At 50.2% G+C, this 21,605-nt stretch overlaps 1 protein-coding gene and 1 long non-coding RNA gene across 4 annotated transcripts in view; both read left to right on the top strand.

Annotated features, from left to right (window-relative positions):
• Positions 1-233: 233 nt before the first annotated feature.
• LOC138690892 (uncharacterized) lies at positions 234-15,417 on the top strand. The gene is made up of 3 exons (XR_011329692.1): positions 234-1,144; positions 1,613-1,688; positions 15,248-15,417. It is a non-coding gene; the product is annotated as an uncharacterized lncRNA (long non-coding RNA).
• Positions 15,418-16,335: 918 nt separating this feature from the next.
• FLNB (filamin B) overlaps positions 16,336-21,605 on the top strand; it is a 73,993-nt gene continuing 68,723 nt past the window's right edge. For 2 of the 3 annotated variants that reach the window (XM_069812216.1, XM_069812218.1), the window contains exon 1: positions 16,339-16,730. In XM_069812216.1, coding sequence (XP_069668317.1) covers positions 16,382-16,730 — 349 coding nt within the window. In that variant the 5' untranslated portion in view covers positions 16,339-16,381. Of the gene's footprint in view, positions 16,731-21,605 lie in introns of all 3 variants that reach the window. The other variant, XM_069812219.1, reaches the window with a different exon arrangement.

Here is a 21,605-nt window from a genome sequence, read left to right as displayed (position 1 = left end):
CACCTTTCCCAGGGGCTGCTGGCACAGCTGGGGACCCCTCTGCCGACTGGCCAAAAACTGAGCAGGGGAAGGAATAATCCAAGCAGAGAGAAAGGAGGCTGTGGGATGCAGTAGGAGAGGACATCTGGAAAGTCATTAGTAGAAATGCAGCAGGGAGCCCCGCTCCTGAGGGCACCCCAGAGACAGCCTGCTGCTGCTCAGCGAGGCCGACGGGGGATTTGGGGGCATCTCCTGGGGCCAGGCAGCATCTGACGTAGGTGACATCGGATGAGCCCCTGGTGTTTCGTCTCTTAGGACAGCAGGGAAGGGATGCTGGATGCTACAGCTTTTGCCATGCAAAAAGCCAGTTCGTTGGCTCGACGCCTTCCCGCGATGGTGGGGTTTGCCCTGCGGACATCCCCGTCTGCCCCTCGTTGCCCGTAACTGAAGTCGCAGGGAAAAATGCCCGTAGGCAGATGGCAATGCGTCTGAGGGGAGCAGAACCTGCCCAGGCTGGTGGGGTTTATTCAGCAGGGACTTGATGCTACTCCCATTCAACTGGATAATGAAACTCCCATTGAGATTTTTCATTTACTTACGACTTTCTATGGACTCTCGATTACCACTGGAACTGTGCTCGGAGTGTGCGAGTGTGCGGGGGGGGCACAGTGCTGCAGTGCAGAGGAGTCTGCTGTATCCTGTTTTTGTAAAGGGCTTTTCCTCTTAGTAGTCGTAGTGAAAACAAACATGTGGGAGAACAATGGGATTTTTTTTTCTGTTTTCCTCTACATTTTTTAAATACAATAAAAAAGCCTATTAAAATTAAATAAAGCATGTTAACAGAAAAGGGATACCTATATGTTAATGAGGAAAATAAGCGTAACTATGTGAACATGCAATCACAAGCACAAAGGTCATTTGCCTTCCTGATCTCAGCGTGTATTTTTGCAGTTGAAAGCCTATTCATTAAATACCTTGTGAAAACAGGGCACTGGTAAAGCAGAACAATGCCTGTGCCATGAAGCTGTTATCTGTAATAAAGGCGGGTCAGCTTCACACCCTAGAGAAACACCCTCGCGCGCTGCTGCAGGACTTTGCAGTCTTCTGAGTCGTCATCTCAGCAGGGAGCAAAGGGGAGTCCGCAGAAAGGATTTCCTTTCTTCAGGTAAACATGGAGGTATTTTATTGGTTGTGTCTAAAATATTTTGCAATGAGCAAATAAGAACAATTCTAGTTGCTGTAAAAATGGAAGTAATAGTAAGATATTAATTCTTTCTAGGAGTAAAACTTGGGATTACTGTTCATAGGTTAAATTACCCCCAAGGAAAGAGGGACTGTGAAATCAGTGATGAGGTACAATATAATAGGTGGGACAACCACCTTAAATTGATCCTATTTAAATTACCTGTGTTTTAGAGAAACATCTGACGTTGATTTTTCCATATTAGAGGTGGAGGATCTGCCGTAACAGGTGGATAAGGGTACAGTTAGTTGTTCACAAGGTCAAGTTGCTTCTGTTTGAAAACATATTTCCCTAGTGCATGGCTGCTTAGCTGCAGCTTTCTGCCAGTGAGTCCTTTTCCCTCTGGGGACGGAGGACCCGTCGGCTCTGACATTGCTCGTCCCCATGCAGGTGCCGCAGCCTGTGACCACGTCTGGCCTCGACCTTCTCAGCAGCAGATTGGGGTCCCGAAGCCCTTCGCTACAAGGTGGGTTTCCCATGCCGCAGCCATCCTCCTCACCACTCTCCTTTTCTCGTTGTCTTTTCTGAGTGGCAAATTCCACATCTGGATGCAGCTTTCCAGTATGTTTATATGGGATGAGATTATTCATGTCACTGTCAAAGTCCAGTATTCTTCTGACAGAGAAACTTGCACTAGACCCAGAAAAATATGAGATAAAATTTACTTTTAAAAGAGACCACATCCAGGGCTCTGCAGATATTACAGACTTAGGTTTGCTTTGTGATTGGGTGTCACCAGTTTATTAAATAACAGCTGCCTGTCACTGCTGCCTCGAGTGTGGCTGTGTGTGGACACCCTGGTGGGGACACCTTCCCGGCCCCATCCATCAATGGGCGGGTGAGGGAGGCTCAGGACATATTGGTGCAACCAGATTTCATCCTAGCGTGTTTCATTTCTGTTGAGATCAAAGTGCTTTGTGAAATCGATATGAATTTGAAGGGATTATTTTAAGGGTGGAAGAAAGGAATAACGTGTAATAATGTCAAAATACTGGATTCAACGTTATTTGGGGTGTAACATTTCAGATATATTTTGAAAGAATGTATCCTTTCAAGAATTGGTTTGCTTTTATTCTGTTCTAACACATAATACAAAGTCAAAAAGAACAGTTTTGAAGTGCCTGAAACTGAGGGGAGCAGCTTTTTACCATCCTCCTCCTGAGAACCATACACATTGGCGGTTTGGCTCCGACTCATAGAGACGCTAAATTTAAAAATCCTTTCAAATAGGGGTCAACCTTTCTCACAGCTCGCTTCATAAAAAGCCGAATGTTGAAGTGATAATGTTTGGAACAAAGAACACTTATTCTAAACATTTCGTTTGTACTAAAGAAATGACACTTGGTCTCACAGTCACGTTATTGGTGACAGCTCATACAGCCTGCACCCTCCCCCTGTAATGCACCAGAACGAAGTAAATATACATCGTTGGGAAAAATTCCTTGTCTTTTGTCAAAGGGCCCAACTGCTGTCAGCAAACATATTGTGGGAATATGAATCTGGAAACAAACAGATCATTAGAGGGTGAGTTAAGGTTTTGTGATTTAATTCTAAACATGTTGAGTGAGGGAACCAGAGACGTGCAATGCCAGGAAAACTGCTCACAAGAAGGGTTTTTTTTCTCTAATGAAAGCTGGTATTTTTATTGAATACAAAGTGCTTTGGGTGACAAAGATGGTTCCATATGGAAAATATGAAGTTCCGTTTGTTCTGGAGAATTATGAAGATCACTTGATTAGAAGTAACGTTGTGCCGATGCAAGTTTTACATTCTTTCCTTTGTGGAAATTGTTCATCCATTTACAGAATTTTATTAACAAGGTACAACAATTTTCCGATGTTAAAAAGAGAATGCATACCGAGGACCTCTGCTTGCACAGCAAAGTAGTGACTTGGGGTTTTTCAGTCACATCTCTGGTTGGATTACATCTGTGCTTTCCCCTGTTGCAACTACAATGGGGTTGAGAAAATAAAGGTATTTCCCCGTTCAGGGCATCCTTGGTGGGAAGAGCCAATGCCGGGGTTGCAGTGCTGCCGGAGCCGCTTGGGCTGAGGACTGTCGGGAAGCCAGGGAGCCAGAGGAGCTCTTTGGAGGTCTCTTGAGAGGACCTGGAAATAATCTGTGGAGTCCTGAGAGGGTCCCACAGTTCCCAGTGTTCTAGAGAAACGCAGTCCAACGTGGTGGGGCGATGGGAGCGCCCCAGGGGGAGGGAGGGAGCCAGGCCCCGACCCCCGGCGTGAGATGCTGCATCCCCTGGGATGGACCGAGCGCCTGCGACCAGGCTTGTGCCTGTTCTGGGCTTTCATTCTTCTGCCACATCTCAAAGGTCCCCTCCCGTGTCTAGACACATCACTGTAGAATGGATATCCCGACCTGCCCCAGCCCCTGCTCTGCAGGGACAGTCACAAGGCAGTCTGTGTCCTTGTGTATTTTGGCAGATGCTGGAGCTTTGCTCTCTCAGGGAAAAGCTGCTTTGGTCTCTCCTCTTCCTATAGCCAGACAGCTACTGTCTTGGCCCTATAGCTATTCTAATGGCAGCCTGAGCTGCTCTGCTCTACTGAAGAGGAGAAGGTTACGGTGAGGGAGCAGTAAGACATCTCTGCCTCAGAGTGCACCACCGAGCTCGCGCAGACCTGGAAGTCTTAAAGGCTGCTTCTCTGTCCGGCACCTATCCCCCACCTATATTCAGGCAATAGCAGCTCTGGATGTCCCTGCCGATAATGGTTTCCTGCGTGGTGGCACGCTAATGAAAACTGAAAATCCCCTGAGATGGTCAACCTTGTCCACCTGCCATTTCCCCTTCAGTACTGCCCAAGCACATCCTGGTTTTCCCTAAAATCCAAGGATCTGCTTCCTGCAATGCTCCGAGAACAAGCATCCTGCCTGCACCATTAACTCAAACACAAATAGGATCTGAGAAAAGGGGGGAGAAAAACATTCATTTCCCAAAGTCTTTGACAAGATAGCAAAACACGTCTCTTCCTCAGGAGCAGAAAGATGCTTTTATTGAAGCAAATGCCCCTGCAAAGCTGGCCGCAGCCCCACGAGCTGCTTGTGGCCGGGGAGACCCTCCCTGCGGGGACGATGGAGCTCAAACTTGGAGGTGACTTCATCTGCCCCCGCTGCTCATGGTGCCTTCGCTGCCACGTGCCGGAATCTTGCCCCGTGCCGCGAGCACGTCTTCTCCCGCCCGGCCCTTCGGCTGTGCTGTCTGCGGTGCGGTCAGGCTTCCAGTTATTTCAATACTGAGTTTTATATGCTGTTAATTTTATAGCGAGGCAGAGGTTGATCAATACTTTCTGCTATTTCCTGCCTTCTCTCATAACGCTGGTTCAAATTGTTATTAACAAACCAACCCCTCCCCCCAAAAGCCCCAGCCAGCTCGGTGAATCCAGCCCAGCTCTCAGGGTAGCGGTTGTGAGGGATGCACGGGATGCACCGATGCTCATCTCAGGGTGAAGGAGCAGCTCTTTGCTGCCCTTCTTTTCCAGCTAGGACATAGCACCGATGCAGGAGGAGGCTGCGAGAGCACGGGAGCACTGTCTGGAGATGTTGGGCTGTAGCGAGAAGATACCAGATGATAGTTTCAGAAAATCCGCCCGTCGGGATCTGAGGCTGCGTTCAGAAGTGGTAATGGCCGGGATAATGTGTTGTTTATTGCAAACAGGCATCTGCAGTGGCCTCAAAGGTCTGGATGTCCGACTGCCCTGCTACACGCATCAAAACCCCCGTTAAGAGTTTCAGCCCCAAATTCAGCCTCCAAAGCCAAACGGTGATGGTATCACATTCGCTTTTCATTTCTATGTGGGCACCGTGCCCATGCAGTTATAACACAGCTGATTCTGATTTTCATATAGTTCATTGTTTACTTATGACTTACTATAAAGTTGAGCTTGTCTTATTTATGAGCAGCCATGAAGATATGGGATTTCATCCACTGGGTGATGACTCATTCACTGGGTTGGACTCTTTAGCTCCTAATACGTGACATATTTTGGACTATTGGATGAACAGCATTTCTGCATGAGCCCAAATTAAATGCGATGAATGGAAATAATTAGTTATTTGTTTTTAAAATCATGTTTGTAGCTGGGTTTGTGCTGGTTCAGCTCCCGGCTCGTTCCACCGATGTGCAGAAGGGCAGGATGAGTGGCCGTACGGCTACAGCAGAGAGGTGATGAGCAGCGTTTCAGGGTCAGACATCTAAACACGTCAGGGGCGACTTTGCTTTGTTTCTGTTGCACAAGGAAAAGCTTTGCAGCGCAGGAGCATTCGATACTGTCTATGAACTTTAATGACTGCAGCATTTCTCGTGCTGCTGCAAACAATTTGAGAAACTAATTTGTAAAATCACTCATAAAAATCTCATGTTCTTTCTGTAATAATAAAGCTCCTCGGCTGGAAAAAGAAATACAAATCTTCAGAAGGAGCAGCCCAGCAGGAGAGTACTTTAGCCGCTCTTGTCTCGGGCATGCTTTCCCCTCCTGTGGGTGCATCATGCCCAGTGAGTTCAGTGGGAAGGATTCATGCACAGTCAGAAGTATCGCCCCCGGCAACGCTCAACGACGTAAGGAAAATGAAAAGTTTTTTAAAAACCCTTTCCCCCTCCTCCTGCCCACAGCTCTCACGGATGGGACAGGTACCAGGGCAAACGTCGGAGTAACCGTGTCGCAGCGAGCGGTTGTTACGGCTTACAAGTTTTCGCAGCCAGGAGCCCCGCCAGCAGAAATTTATGCCTCCATTTCAGCGGTAACGATGCTTCCCAGAGCTTTCGGCTGGCGGATGGCTGGGAGGCAGTGGCAGGGCGTGTGGGGGACTCGCCATGACCTAACCGCATTCCTGCGGCATTAGGAGATATTCCCAGGCCGCGGCAGGGGCAGCACATCCCCTTCCCTGCCTCCCGCCCGGCCGCGGGGCTTCTCGGGGCTGGGGGAGAGCAAGCGAACCCTTCTCCCACGCCGCCTTTAGGTGACCTCCCCGCTGCGGCTTTGCGGGCGTTTTGGTCAAATTAAAGTAATAACTCGTTTCGCTGGGGTTTGTCCGGTGCTGGGAGGGTGAGAGCGGGCCGCTGCCCTGCGCCGAGCGGGTTTGCGGGGAGCAGCCGTGAGGGCAGGTTTGGTGCCAGCTACGGCCCCGCGGGGAAGCGTCCTGCCGCCCCGGGGGTATGCGCCGAGTGCCGGGCCCCCGCCAGACCCCCGCTCAGCCCCGCAGCGGCAGGCTCGGTCCTGCGTGGGGAACCCGCTGGCGGCGGCCGATGCCTCGCCGTGTCCCGTTCTGGGGAGTGCGGCATTGCTCCTAACCCTCCGGTAATTTACAGGCTTTTATCCAGCCCCGGGTTGAAGTGCCCTTTGCAGAGCCCTCTGGGGCCGTGATTGCCTTTACCATATCCCTTCGTCCTCCAAGGCCAGCAGCTAAACGGACTTTGTGCTAATTAGTGTTTCTAAGAGCCGTCAGAGGGGTTGGGATTTGCTGGGAAGGAAAACTGAACTGTCCCAGCTGCTGCTCTCCTGCCTTGAGCCTTCTAGGCTGGAGTACAAATGACGAAGCCATTTTCCAGTTGCACTTGACCAGTTTGCAACCACTTCATCACGCCCCCACTTTGCTACTGGAAACTTGCTGCTGTCAAGGAACCAGGGCGAGGATTTTTGCTTTGCAGAAGGAAAATTCGCCGCTGCTGTGGGGATTACAGAAAACACAGCGGGCCAGTGCCTCCTCGGGTCTGCACGTGGCTGGGCACACCGCGGCCGAGGCTGGCGAAGGAGCAGGAGGAAGGCTCCTACGGGGCCGACCCGGCCCGTCACAAGGCAGGGCATGGCTGGTCCATCTGTGCGCAGCTCACGGGCACCGGCAGCACCAGTGTGTTAACAGCCAGATTTGTGCTTTTCTCACAGGAGCGAAGGCTCTGGCTGCGGAGTCATCCCAGCTACTGCTCCCAGAGAGACGGAGACAACGCAGGTGTGCTGGCGGGCATCCCGCTCAGCCCGATGCTTTAAGACACAGTCATAGCAGGAGCTTGCCAGCCAGCGATGGCTGGTGCCCAAAGGACCAAAGTCCGTGCAGAACGGAGGAAAAGGTTTACGTACAAAGTTCAACAAAAAGGAGATATATCCAAAAGACCATTGCCGTGCAGAAAGCAGGAGAAGGGGACTTCTTGTGGGTACGCCTGGCCCTGCTGGCGTGTGTTGCAAATCGGGGGGGTGGGTCTGGTCCCCAGAGGAGCTGCTGCCACCTCCCTCCCTAGGGTCGAACCTCAGAGAGGCCAAAAGCAAACAAGGGTTATCGGAGGCGTGTGGGCGGCCACCGTGCCGTGCCCGTGCAAGCAGCCGGTGCCTCTGAGAGGGCAGCGGTGATAGCCCAGGGCTTTTCAGAGTTCCCTGCAGCCCTGCCCGGGCACTGGCGGGGTCCCCGCTGCCAGGCCCCTGCGGGGCTCCCACATAGCACGACTGGCCCCAGCTGGATTGCTTCCAACCTGCTGCAACCCATGTTATCACCACGGCTGCAAAGATAAAACCGCTCACCTGAGGCTGCTGTATCTGTATCTCACTCTTCCCTCTCCCTGCTCTAACAAACTCCTTGCAGCAATGGGGCAGCTGGGACTAAGGCACAGTGACCACCCTCAAAAAAGGGTCTCAAGCCATGCCCCAACCCTGTTCCCCTGTTACATTCTGCTCTTGCTCACTCTGATTAGCAGGACTGGGCTTGGTAGGGCTCCTTTTTCCCCCCTCAGCATCATTCCAGCCTCTCTGTTGGTGTTTTAACCCATAGGGAAGCCACAGCGCGTATGGCTTACAAGGTTCCTTGCTGGGAGCGCTGTACCAGATGGCTGACGTGAAGTGCAGTGCCAACTACCGCAGCATGGCTGAATTGCCCTTTGGAATACACTGTTCTTTGATTGAAAGGGATCTATTTTTACTTTTTGGTCCTTTTCAATCAGACAGCATGTGGCTGGGCTCATTCTTGGTATTATCTCCCATTTTGGGCCTCTGTCAGGCACCCAAGGAGCAAGAGGCGCCAGCTGCCCAGCTAGTTCCACCAGTAACACCTTTCTGATGCCATCTTCTCCCAGTAGCATACCTTTTATTGCTTTTTTTAGCTGGTGATTCTGGAGCTGCTTTGTAAAATCCAGGAATCACCGTTGTGAGACAAGCAGGAACCTGGGAATCACAGGTTTTGCCCTACAAGACAGGGGCAGAGCTAGAGCAGAGCAGGGGTCCCCACAAGTGAATCTTACGGTTTTTAGGAAAAGTTTACACCCAGAAAAGCTCCTGGGAACAGGTAAGGCACAGATTGTGCCATGGCAATGGGTGATCTGCTCAGCTTTCTTTCTGCCCTGTCTTCTCCCATCTGGGGGCTCCAGTTTCTCCGTGGAGCTGTCCCTGGACACCCAGCCCCCCAGTTCCCGCGGGGGGCTGTGCCAGGACACACAGCCCAGGGTTTTCCGAGCTGCCACCTTCCTCCTGCCCGCCCTCGGGGTGGTGTCTTCCATTATTTTCTGTGACAGCGGCAACACCCTGCCCTTTTCCCCCCGGCTGGTGCTTCTTGCACCCGTCTCCGCCTTTCCTCCTCGCAGGGTGTTGCTGGGCAGAGCTCAGCCGCGGGATATTGCAATGTATTAACAGCAGAACTGACTAACAACTACACGGGGGCAATGGTGGCTTGAGGCTGGTAACTGCTGGCCAGGTCCAAGTGCTTTTCTTCCACCCTTTATTATTCCTAATTCTCACCCAAATCAATGCGATGCTGCCCACAGAGGCCTCTGCTATTCCTTCTGGTTCTGCAACATGTTTAAAAGGTTAGCTCCTTTTCAAGCAGCGAAATGGCCTCACATATATGGCCTTACACATACAACTGTTTATGGAGGAAGTTAAATACCCTAATGGCTTGGCTGGATCAAGATCAGGCTGCCAGCGCCGCACCGGGCTGAGTAGCAGAACAATGCACGGCCCTTGTGTCCTTATGTGCCAGCCAAGGCTTATCAGCCCATGTAGGGGCTAATAAAGTAGCTTTCAAAATGAGTCAGTAGACTTAAGCCTTCTTACGCAAGATTTCTGTCTGGGAATATTTTTGTGAGAAATGTTTAAAAAAAAGAAAGGAGAGTGACTTCAGCCTTTTGCAGAAAGCGAAGGCACTTAAAGTGTTTTCTTGGTTGATTATTCACCATCATGAGAAGACTGCAATGGGGATGGTAGATATGAGCGCTGTGCAGCATCATGCTTTTCTTCTGAAATAGCCGGGATGTGCATGTTTTCACTCACTCCATGCACTGGCATTCTCATCCGCGTGGCTGCCGCATCCTGGGGCTCATGCCAGGAGAGCCGAATGACCTCCCCCTTTGGCTGCACGTAGGTCAACGGTGTTGTTTATGTCACACAGAAGGGCTTTGGTTTGTTTAAAAAATGTACACTGTTCCCCTGGAAAGTGTTCCTTCCTACGCTTCATCCAGCTGTCCCGAGGAGGAGCTCGGCCACTCCTCTGCAGTCAATCACAACTATTCATCTGTACCCCAGGTTAAAACAACTCCCAAAGAGTAACCAGGGAACGCCTGGAATTCTGTGCAGTCCACGAGATCTGGCAGATGTGAGATGTTTTATTGTGATTTTACACCATCACTCCTGCAAACTCCAACTCGCAGCGTAAAAGCACAAGAAAAGAAGCACAAATCCCAAGAAAAATGGGCATACCATCTTAGGAAGAGAGCCTCAGTTACTCTGAATGCGAACACAAGCAGTAGGTAAAGCTGGAAATAAGCACAAAAATGTCTAATGAGGCCCGTGCCTGCGGTATCTGATAGGGGCAGGAAGCTGTGATCAGCTGCACACTGGAGCATTGTGTGGCTTTGTATAGGATCTGACTTCCCAGGTCATGAAATCAGATCCTGAGTTATTTTTAAAATGAGTTGCTATTTCAAATTATTTTTCAACTTCATGTTTGATATGTCAAGTCACATTTATTTGGGTAATCTATGTTGCACTTGGACACCCACAGCGTGGCCATTGCTGCATTCCTGGTGCTCAGTGGGGGTTCTGGCTGAGAGCAGGCGCTGCCGTGGGGATGTCTGCACCGCCAGACATCGTCCTCAGGTACCAACACAACTTTTATTTGGATTTTGCAAAAAAAGAGATGCCTATCCATAGCTGTGAGTATACATTTTTTCACTTAAAAGCATCTTCACAAATTAGAAGATTAAACACCCTGCAGCAGTTTATCTTATCAGAAAAATAGATGAACCTAGAAAAATAGATGAACTTTGCAGCATTTCCATAGGAACAAGCAGGGAGGGTATTTTGGACAAACAAGGCCAATTCCTGCATCAGACACACTCTCAGGGAGTGCCCTGTCCTTGCTCTTCCAGTATGTGCTAAATGGATACCAGTTTGGTTGTCTCCCCTGACTTCAGCTGCCACAGGATAGCAAAAAGCATGAGCAGCCTTGCTCTTGGACCATCTGCAGCCTGTGTCAAAACCAGAGCTTTAAATTCCAGCTGCAAGTCTCCCTGGGATCCAAAGCAAGAGCAGCACTGTAAGTTCTGGCAAAGCGCTGTGTTTGCCAGATGGATGGCTGCTTTTGGCACCAGTTTCAGCTTCTGTATACATATATAATGCAGCAAGACCTCTATGTACAGAAGAAAAATCATATTCTTCCAGACATGGAGAGCTGAAAAGAATGCCCCAGACACAACTACTACTACTACAAGAACTGTTGCCGCAATAGACTTTTGAATGATAAATTCAGTACAAATTCCAGGACAAGTTTTCTATTTTTCAGCATATTTCTAGAGATTTCTCTGCCTAAAGACATCCTTCTGTCTGATTTGGACTGAACTGCTGCTGTGTGCTCTTGTATTGCTGTCTTCCCTGGATAACAGAGGTAGGAGGAAAAAAGAAGATGGGAAAACTCAGAACAAGTTGTATCAAATGCCCTAGCCAATATTCGTATAATGCAGAACTTCTTTGCCTTCCATAGAGCTGCTGAATAAGGAAAATGCAATCCATGACGCAAGCCATTTAATTCATGCTTTGACTTGAACGACTTGTCTCAGTTTTGCTTCACTTGGTAGAGATCATGGTAATGAAAGGAGAGGCTTAACGACTACTTCATCAATTGAGAAGAAACATTTCTATTGTCTTTTAAAACACAGTAAACAGCGTACCCAGTGAAGAAAATGTGCAGTGTGTTTGGAAACCTTTGACGCAGGAGGCTGGGTGCTGCTCCCAGGGACCTGGCTGTGATTGCTGAGCCAGGATCAGTGCTGCTGGCTGCACGGCAAAGCCATTTATGGTCACTTAGTCATGAAATCCCATCGAGTTACGGTGTCTGCGGCTTCTGAAAACCCAAACCTCTAACTACTTTGAGTCTCAGCTTCTCTATCTTTAATGTTACTGGCTGAGTGCTGGATTAGCGGATGAGTCTCCCCGCGGCGCTGCGAGGATTAGCATCTGCACAGTGTTTTGAATGTGCTATAATTTATTTTACGGCATTTGTTGCGCATGGCTTTTGTTGCAACGCACAATGCTGTCCTGTGTTTGGATAAGGCTATTATGTGCCAAAAACTTATAAATATTTAAAATCTCCTGATAAATTTCTAAAGCTACCCGCGTGCTATAGCCTATGGCCCAGTTATTCCTTTTCTAAGCCATTGCCCTGACAACTCCCAAGCTTCAGCAGCCCCAGTGTACAAACCCTCAGGGTGCTGCAGCTTTGACAGAACCTTTGGAAAGGATGGAGGCATCTCACTGGCTTTTCACCACATGTTTCTGCTGAGACGTAATGCATCTTCAAAGTCATTTGTGTGGGGTTAGTTGTAGTGTGGGAAAAAAATCAGTGCTCCTCGTGTATTAGCAGCGCCACTGAAGTCTTTAAAAGATGACGTTTCTAGCTGTACTGATCCTCAGAGAGGCAATACCTGAACCAGGATCTGCCAGTGGTAGAGAAAAGCCTGTCCACCTGCAAAGTCTCAGCCCTGAATGCTCAGCCACGGCCAATTCCTGCTCTAAACAAAATGTGCAGATGTTGGATTAACATTCCATATTAATTCTGATTCTTGTCCTCTTACGATAAAAGCAAGCTGTTGCTAAACAATGTGTCAAGCAGAGAGCACATACAATGTCCCAAATGGTCGGGATCACTCATAAATAGCCGATGATTTGGAGGAATCCAAGAACATATTATCACATGAGACTGTGATAAAAAGTTGATTATCCTGAAGCAGACCTCAGACTTCATTAGTCACCCCATCATGCGCTGCCTGTCCACTGAAGTCAGCGAGGGCCCGCGCCGCCGCTCCCCACACCCTTCTGCTTTTGCAAGCCAGGCTTAAACAGACCTTTCCTGAATGAAACAGCTGGTGGTCAGAGCTGCTATTTCTCCCTGCTCTCAGGATGCTCCAGAAAACTAATGGCAAGTGTCCACCGCGGAGTCCCACGGTACACTTCCAGGGCCCCCAAAGATGTGATAAATAATCTGTGCTGAGATTAAATTTCCATTAAGGATTATCACTGATCCCAGCAAGAGCAGCAGCAGACCTGTAAAGGCCGGCCAACTTTTATTTATCTTTACAGTTTAAACTATGCTCCTAGTTTTTTTTATTCCTGCCTACAAAGCAACTCCCTGTAAATTCACAGAGCCTAATGCTATATTCTGGTTTGAGAGACATTCTTCAATATCTTTTTGCTAAAAATAGAGAAACCGAATGCCATTACAATTCAGTCCATTTGTCAAGGCTGCATTTTCAAATGCAAAATATTCTGAACAGTTCTATGATAAAACAGTAAGCATTTGGCAGTGGAAGACCTCTGCTGCTGAATAAACAGGGTCTTTTTAAGTCCAGCCTTGCAGTGAATTATCATAAAGAGGGAGGAAGAGTATTTTTAAAACAGTGGAAAAAATTCAATGCTGTGTTTTTGCAACTGCTTACAGAGAACCAAAAAAGCAATGACAGTGTTCTTCCTTCCTTATATCTGCATCTAGTGAGCAAAGGAAGAGCCGGGATGGAAAGATCCTCATCATACAGGACAAGTCAAAAGAAAAAAGTATATCTGCCCCAGCGCGTAGTGTTGAAATCTCCCTCCCTCTCTGCATATATACATATGTCCACACAAACATCTACCCGTATAAATATACACATAAGGTATTTCTGCAAGGCATACATTACTTCATTTGTAATAATATACAGTACCAAGACCGTATTCCAGCAAGTACAGATTCATGGGTTAGCTTGTTTTTACTTCTCTGCCTCCTGATGAAACTTGAAACACATGTTCACTTGTGTCAAAGTGCCTTCCAACTTCATTTCAAAGGAAATCCAGCTTTTCAGGCCAAACATGACCCCAAGAAGAATCCGATCACGGAGCAGCACAAGGCGACTCTCATCAGTAGAGGAGGACAAGGCACCGATGCCAGAGGAACTGCCCGGCGCAGTGGTCACTGCCACAGCCGGGTGCCACGCTTGTGGCCAGGCAGCTCCCAGACACGGTGCCTCTCCCGATCTCAAACACCCATGCGGGCGATGGGGCGCACGCAGGGGCTGTCCCCCTCCGCTGCCTGTCAACCAGAAACGTTACTCAGACCACAGCTGGGAGGGTCATCTGTGAATGGGAAGGAAGGAAGGAGGGAAGGAAGGAAACAAGATCTGTTCCTCAGAGCAGAAATTATTTTGCTTTTTTTCATTCTCTTCCCATAAAGCAGTCTTTGTTTCCCAATAATCGTGAAAGCAATCGGGATGCAAAAGGCCGAATTATGTTCAAAAGCCCTGTGATGTGCAGGGAAGGGCAGCTGTGACATGGGCTGCTGCGTCCAGACCACCAGCATCCCACTGACCCCGCGCGGTCCCAAGCAGCAACAGCCCCGGCTGCGCCGCTGCCCTTCTCCCGAGGCTGACAGGGTGAGCTGGGCTTACAGCTCCATGCCAGCGCTTTGCTGAGCACTTCACATCTGGTTTAGTGCCTCAATGCTTCTGGTGGGATGGACGGATGGATGATGAAGTGGTGCAAAACCACTCAAAGAAACCGCTGTCCTGTGTGCGCAGAGCATGTCGTTGCACAATACGTTGTTGGGATGAAAATTTTCTTTGCTGGGTCTATGGAACAAATGACCCTTATTGAAAACTTCAGCTAAAAATTTAAGTTAGAAATTAAGGTCCTGATACTGATTCTGCCTTTTTCCTGTTTAATTTTTATTCACTTGTTACAGAAAAAAATGGCTGAAGCTTCAACTTTCAGTGTGGCACGGGCACAAAACGATATTAAAGAGAGTGTGCATTACTAAATGCGGGAGTGGAAAGGAACTGAAATTAAAATGTTATAAGCAATCAGCTAACCTGCATGTGGAATGGTTGCTAAGGAGTCCCAACCCAGGCCAAAGTCAATAAGCAATTAGCATCTATTAAAAGATGAAGTATAGGATGATGGGAGAACAGCCCTTGAAAAAAGGCTCAGCTCCACGTTTGCAGCCTGCTTTCCCCAGGGCTGGACCAGCCTGCGCTGACAGCAGAGAGCTGCTCGCGGAGGCACAACCTGCCCCGGCTGGGGCACCGCTCTGGCCTGTCGCTGGTTTTGCTCTGTAAATAAAATCCCTCAGTTAAAGTCAGTTTTTATTGGAATCCTTCCTGCTGCTTGGCTCAATAATTTGAGGAAAGGGCAGTGGCTGCTGTACCATGAGATACACCTCATCGTTTCAGTATATTGCATCTGATCTCCGATTTCTTTGACCGTTTTAAAACAGGAGACGATGCTGGTTGGGGAGCAGTGGAAGTTTAGGCATAAGTCCCACTTTACCACACCTTCATCTTTGCTTCTTTCTCATTTTCTTGCGAACAAATTTATCTAGTATAACTTAGTCTGGGGGAAGGAGCTGTTAGGTCACTGGAGAGAAACCACAGTGCCACGGCTTACTGAAGGCATTAGAATAAAACCCTTGAAAGAAAATAATTGGAAAACTGTCTTCTAATTTTAGTGGAGAGTGGCTATGGTAATTTAATTAAATTAGACTTTATTGATTGTGTTTTAATGGATTTGTTTTCTCTGACAGACTCCCGCATCTTTCAGCGTGACAGCTTTGATGTAAATAGATACGCACGCGTACGCTTCGCTTGAAATCGGTGGAGCAGCTCCTGGTAGCAAAGCCAAGGCTGTAAGTATGCGCAGGATCAGTCCCCGAGGGCAGGGCGAGCGGGTGGGCGCAGGCTTCCCTCGGGGCAGGGACACGCAGGGACACCTCACGGCAGCTTTCGCTGGCCCCGTAAGTGTCATGAGACGTCTCGGCAACCTGCGCAAAGTCGGCATGTAGCAACTGCAGACGGGGCAGTTCTGTTGACTCTTTGCTGTCATCAGATGAGTCAGCGGCAAGTCACAGCCTTGTATGTCGGCAGGGAGTGGCAGGCCAGGAAATCGGTCACAGAAAGTGGGGGAAAAGGAGAGAAACCCCCGAGAATTCGAGCCTTACTTGACCGCTTCCTGAAGTTTCACTGTTCTTTAAGTGGTCGATAAAATCCTGCGTACCAGCACAGAGGGTGCTATCCCTTAGCAGCGCGCTGCACCTCTTGCGAGCACCACCAAGCCCCCCCGGCCCGGGCCGTACTTCGCCCAGCGCTCCGGACGGCCGCGGCCTTTTACCGACGTGCCGAAGCGAATCCCACCCAGCCCGCAGAGATCGGGCTCCGGCTGTGCAGGCCCCAGCGCGGGGTCCCCCCCCCAGCAGCCCCCCGGCCGGTGGCAGTGCCTTTGCTGCAGGGGGGGTGCTGACCCGCCCGGGGCTGCGCACACGCCGCCGCCACGGCCAGGTGAGGGTCGGTCCGGCGGGGGCCTCCCGTCCCCGCCGAGGGAGGGAAAGGCGACGGCGCTGCCAGCCCAGCCCGGTACCCGCGCAGCTCCCCCCCCGGGGCCGGTACGGCGGGGCGCGGGAGGCTGATGCAGCCGAGGGCGTGCCGCTCCCGGCGGATAAAGGCCGGGCGGCGGCGCGGGGCCCGCGCAGAGCCGGGGAGCGGCGCGGAGCGGGCGGGCCGAGAGGCAGCGGGGGCGGCTGCGGCGGGACCAGGCGCAGGAGCGGGGCCGCCGCTTGAGCGCCGCGCTCCCTCCCCGCAGGCGGGCGGGCGCGGCCGGGCGGGGCGCGGGCGGAGCGGAGCGGATCGCGGCGGCGGCGGAGGAGGCGGAGCGGGGCCGCGCCATGAGCACGCAGGCGCGGGGCCAGGGCGGTCGCAGAGCGGCAGATCCCGACGGCGAGATGCCGGCCACCGAGAAGGACCTGGCGGAGGACGCGCCCTGGAAGCGGATCCAGCAGAACACCTTCACCCGCTGGTGCAACGAGCACCTGCGCTGCGTCAACAAGCGCATCGGCAACCTGCAGCACGACCTGAGCGACGGGCTGCGCCTCATCGCCCTCCTGGAGGTGCTCAGCCAGAAGCGCATGTACCGCAAGTACCACCAGCGGCCCACCTTCCGCCAGATGCAGCTGGAGAACGTCTCGGTGGCCCTCGAGTTCCTGGAGCGGGAGAGCATCAAGCTGGTCTCCATCGGTGAGTGCATCCCCAGCGGGTGGGTTTGGGGCTTTTTTTTTTTTTTCTCGTTTTATTGTGGTTTTGGTTGTGGGCTGTTTTGTTTTTGGGGTTTTTTTTTGGCGCTGGACCTTTGCATCGCAGAGCGTGGATGGGCTGGGGGCACTGGGCAGCCGTGGGGTGCTCCCCGGGGCTGCGGGGTCGGAAGCTGAGGGGGTGCTGCTTCTTTTCTTTCTTTCTTTGGAGCGTGAGCTTTGGGGGCGTAGCGCGGAGTTGGACTAAAGCGGCGTGTGCCATAGGGCTGCCCCGCAGCCCTGCTGTCGGGGCTGGCAACGCTCTCCTATCCTCCTGAGGTTCTCTCTTAGTCACTATTTCCCAGGTGAGGCTTTGCTTTCAGGTCTTTTCCTGAAGAAACCCAGTGCCAGAGCACGTTCGCTCCCTGTGCAGCCTGTTTCCGATAGCCCCGGCAGGAGACGCAGCTGGGACGATGCTTGTCCCAGCCGGGGGTCCCTGGGCTCTGGCAGGGTGCTGGAGCCTGGCTCCCGTGGGGCGAGCTGCGGGGAGGTACACGCTACCATAGGGGGTAGAGCAGGGTGAGGAGACTTTCCTTGCTCGCTAGAGCCCAGTAGATGATGCCAGCGTTCAGGTTAGCGTGGATGCTTGCCTAAGCGCGGTTGCAGCTTTTGAACAGGGCTGCGCTTTCTCCTTAATCTTTCAGCTGTGGTAGGTCGTGGGTGGAAAACGTACAAGGGCCTCTGCTAGCTCCAGGAGATAGGTGGTTTGAGCTACTGCCTGCCCTGGCTGGCACTGGGATTGACTGTCCATGCCATACTGGGGGGTGCAATTGCTAGGTAACTGGTGGGCTGCTCAGGAAATTAAAGCTGTTGGCATGCATGTCAAATTGCAGATGATCCCTCAGGAATGCCTGTGGTGACTGTTTTGGGAATAGCTCAGGTGTGGCTGCAATGCAGTCTGTAAAGCAATAATTTGAATGCCTGAGAGATCTCTGGGAAGGAATGTGAATGCCTTTTCTAGCTCTTTGCCAGATAACTCTAATTACTGCCTCCTGATGACTCTGGCCTCGATGAATTGCACAGCTGAATTTGGGTGAGTGCAGCTCTGCTCAGTTGCCTAAAACTCTTGGCCAGGGTGAAAGCTGTTTCCCTTCAGAGGCTTTAGCTATAATAGCAAGAAAATAGAAACTTCTCCAGTTTGGGAGAGACCTGGCCCTCTCTGGAAACCTGTGGCTGGGTGGAGTAGGTGGGTACCCTGTTGTTCCCCACTACTAATGTGTAAAAGCAGCTTTGGACAAATGAGGACTGTTGGGTCCCGAATGGCTGATTATCCTCTTGGAGGAAGACAGCTATCGTACTTGCAGCTGGGAACAGAGCTGGTGCTAATTATTTACTCGGAGATGCGCTGCCTTTGCACACAGTGGGGTTTGAGTTGCAGCTGCTGACTCCTGGGCTGAGCTTTTGCTAACGGTGGAGCTCACCTTTCCTCCTTAGCCACTGGAATAGCTCCTTAGCAGCCACAATGCTAACACCAGGCCAGTGCTCCCCTCCTATTGTATTGTTTGCCCTAGAAGAACGTTGCTACTCCAGCTGCCTTCCTATTTGTCTGTGGGACTTCCCGAGGGCTGTGGGTTTGTGAGATCAAGGTTAGTCCGGTCAGGCCTGGCTTCCAGTGACTTCCTTTCTAGAAATGCCGCTCCAGCAGCACAGCTCCCTCACAGGATTAGGCTGAGCTGCAGGGTGGCCGTAATCGTTTTAAGACTTGTCTAACTGCTTTGCAGCTTACTTGCATTGTGCTGGCTATTAAAAAAAAAAAAAAAGAAAGATTAAAAACCCTCCAAACCCTGAAAAAACTTGTAGTTGAAGCTTTGGGAGAAGGGAATGGCTATGGCTGCTAGTGCCTCTGCTGTACCCCAGCCTCTGCGTGAAGGGGTATGCAGCTCCATCCTTGCTGTGCCACCAGAGCTGGAGCCAAGTGGTAGCACAGGAGCCCTGCTGTACGGTCCTGGATAAACTGAGCCACTCCTGAAAAAACATCCTGCACTCACTTTCCAAAAAAGACACTCAAAGCAAGCCTTGCAGTGCTCCACTTGGTGTGGGCTTCAGCCCCTTCAACCACCTCTCCTGCAGGCGCAGGTTCGGCTGGGATCACTACCTGTCCCTATCCTGTTTCTCCCTGCAGGTTCTGAAGAACTTGGGGCTTGCTTTGTGTTTCTAGCTTTTAGTCTCCTTTTGTGTTGCTGAACAAAACCAGGGCCATTACAGGGCCTGGAGCTATGTACCAGTAAAGGCTTTTAGGTGGAGAACTTTTATGACCAGGTTGGTCTTTAGGGCCTGGGGTGTTTAGGGCCAGCTCTGAGCCAGATCAGCTGGCAAAACCTGACAGCTGCAGCTGCTGGATTTCTGGCATTAATAATACCATCAGATCTCTGCTAAGTGGATGCAGTGCCTGTTCCAGTTATTATTTAACTTCCAGGAATGTTTTGGAAGCCATGTATTATGGCTCAGCTACTGCTGCTATACTACAACCACACTTTTAAACTTTTTCAGTAGCAAGCTTTTGGCATTTGGTATTTGTCCATTTAAAATAAGTCTGCCTCTACACAGAGAAATCAGTTAAATTTATAGTGTTTGACCACAACCCTTTCTGGATGTAGTTAGGACTCCAGCCTCTCACGCTGCTGTTACCCCTTGTTCAGTCTCTGCTCAGTCTTTTGGTAGTTTCAGGATACTTTTCTTCTAAGCATGAAGTGCCTTCACTTCAGTGCACATTGGACTGCATGTGTGGTCTACTATAAAAACGGCCATAAAACACATAGGTGCTTTGTGCCATCCAGCAAAGATGGGATTGAAAGCTCTGAAAAACCTGCTGTGGGGGCAGGTGACTTCACAGATCTTCTGCTCAACATGAGGTAGCTGCTGTGTTACTCAAGTGTTAACAAGTGTTTAAGTCTAGCTTTTTTTTTTGTCTGCTAGACTGAGATAATTGCAGATTCCTGGGTGCTGAGTGGTGTGCCGAGTGACAGGCGCTGGGGAGTAGGATGCCAGGAATGCAGAGCACAAGGCTTTGCTCTTGGCCGAAGGAGCTGATCGACTCCACAGATTACTTTGTATGGGAGCCGCATTGTGCCTTGCTAAAAGCTGTAGCAAGTGGCAGAGAAGGGGGGGCTGAAGCTAATTTGGCACTGAGCTTGCCCCTAGAAACCCTGATAACAGGCAATAGGAGTCAACTGATTTAGCTTAGAAACAGAGGAGTTCAGTGTCTGAAGCCTGTGGTTTCGGGCTGTGACCTGCCAAGTTGCACCCAAGCTTGCAGCCAGCAGGTCCTAGGTGTGTGCTCCGGTGCTGTTCGGTGTTTCTTGGCAGCGTCTTTGTGGGCAGCGCTCGCCTGGCAGCCCCGTGTTGCTGGCAGAGGCAGGATGGGTGCGGAGCAGCTGGCTGGCTTGTTTGGTAAAACTGTAGTCTTGGACTGATGCAGTCAGATTGATCAAACTGAAAAACATGTGGTTTCTTTGCTGGGTTGTGCTTTCACCAGATAAGTGAGCTGATATGGCTTGCCTCGCAGCTGCAGGATGTCAAGTGGCGATGCAAGTAAATGGATGGGCAGGGCCAGCCGGGGCTGCGTGGCAGATCTGCTGCCCTGGCACTGGGATCCAGTGCCAGCCTCGGCTACAGGTGTGTGGTTGGTTTTCAGGTTTGTCTTTGTGGTGGTCCTGAGTCCCCACTGCAGTGCCTGGAGGGAGCTGAGCCATGCCAAGTACTTGATGTGTGCACTGTGCTCTATAGCGCAGACCTCCAGCATGCTCTAAAGATGAAAGTATCTTGACCTCTGAGTCTCAGTACCTTATTAAAAATCTTATTTTAGGAAAATAGTTGAAAACCAACTTTCTTCCCTAGGCTGTTCATACACTGAAGGGTGACAAAGCAAATTTCGAGTTCTAGAGGAAAATGCATCTCTTCTAAAACTTGGTAAATGTGTTATCCTGTAATGCCCAGAGCTAGGTGCTTGAAAACTGAAAAAAGGAAAATGTGTTTTCAGCCTGTATACATTTAGGGTCTCTCTCTGTCTCACTCCAGGTGCTATTAACACATCATAAGGAGGTAGTCAAAATACACTTGCATTTTGTCTGCCACTTACCTGTGACTTCCCTGGAGGCTGTTTTCTGGAAAATATCCAGTGTGTCTTGGAAGCAGGTTTCTGCTTCTTGGAAATGTGACACTTAATCCTTCCTCTCAAATTATTTTTGATAGACTGGCAGTGGGCCTCACTGCTGGAAACTGGAGGTGGCTTCATTTTCTGAGGGTGGCTGGTCTCCTCAGGGCCTTCTGTTTCAATAGTTGGACTGCTGGTCTAGAGAAAAAGGGACTTTGCATGAGCTATTTGCTCCAAGGTACAGGAACCTTTAAGGTAGTTTACACAGACTGTTCTTGCATTCTTTTACATATGAGCGGAAACTTGTAAAGTGATCAAACTTCAGTAAAATTACTTGGGACCAGTGAGACTAATGTGCTAAACAGCTTTTTCATTTAAGGCACTGAATGCTATGCCAGCTATTCAAGAAGGACTGAAGTCTTAACTGCTCCATATTCTAATGCTATGTCCTGTATTGACTTACCTGGGGATGTTTAAATGGGTCAGGATAACTCTTTTCCTAGCCTACAACTGTAATCTAAGAACGTGGTTAGCCTTGTGTGTGGCCATGCTCCTGTGTTGCCAGTATTGTTCAGTGTCCGCTCCAAGCGATGGGAAGTAAAACAATGATCTCTGAATTTCCCAAGCTGCAGAGGAATTCTGTTTTCTCTCTGCCCTCAGAAACAAGACTTTGATGTGCAGCTAGTTTGGGACCTGAACAAGGGCTTACCAAGTCTGGACCACTAATAC

Source organism: Haliaeetus albicilla, chromosome 24, assembly GCF_947461875.1.
Source record: "Haliaeetus albicilla chromosome 24, bHalAlb1.1, whole genome shotgun sequence".
Lineage (NCBI taxonomy): Eukaryota > Metazoa > Chordata > Aves > Accipitriformes > Accipitridae > Haliaeetus > Haliaeetus albicilla.
Note: the sequence above shows the minus strand (reverse complement) of the source record. Positions and strands in the feature narration are given on the sequence as shown.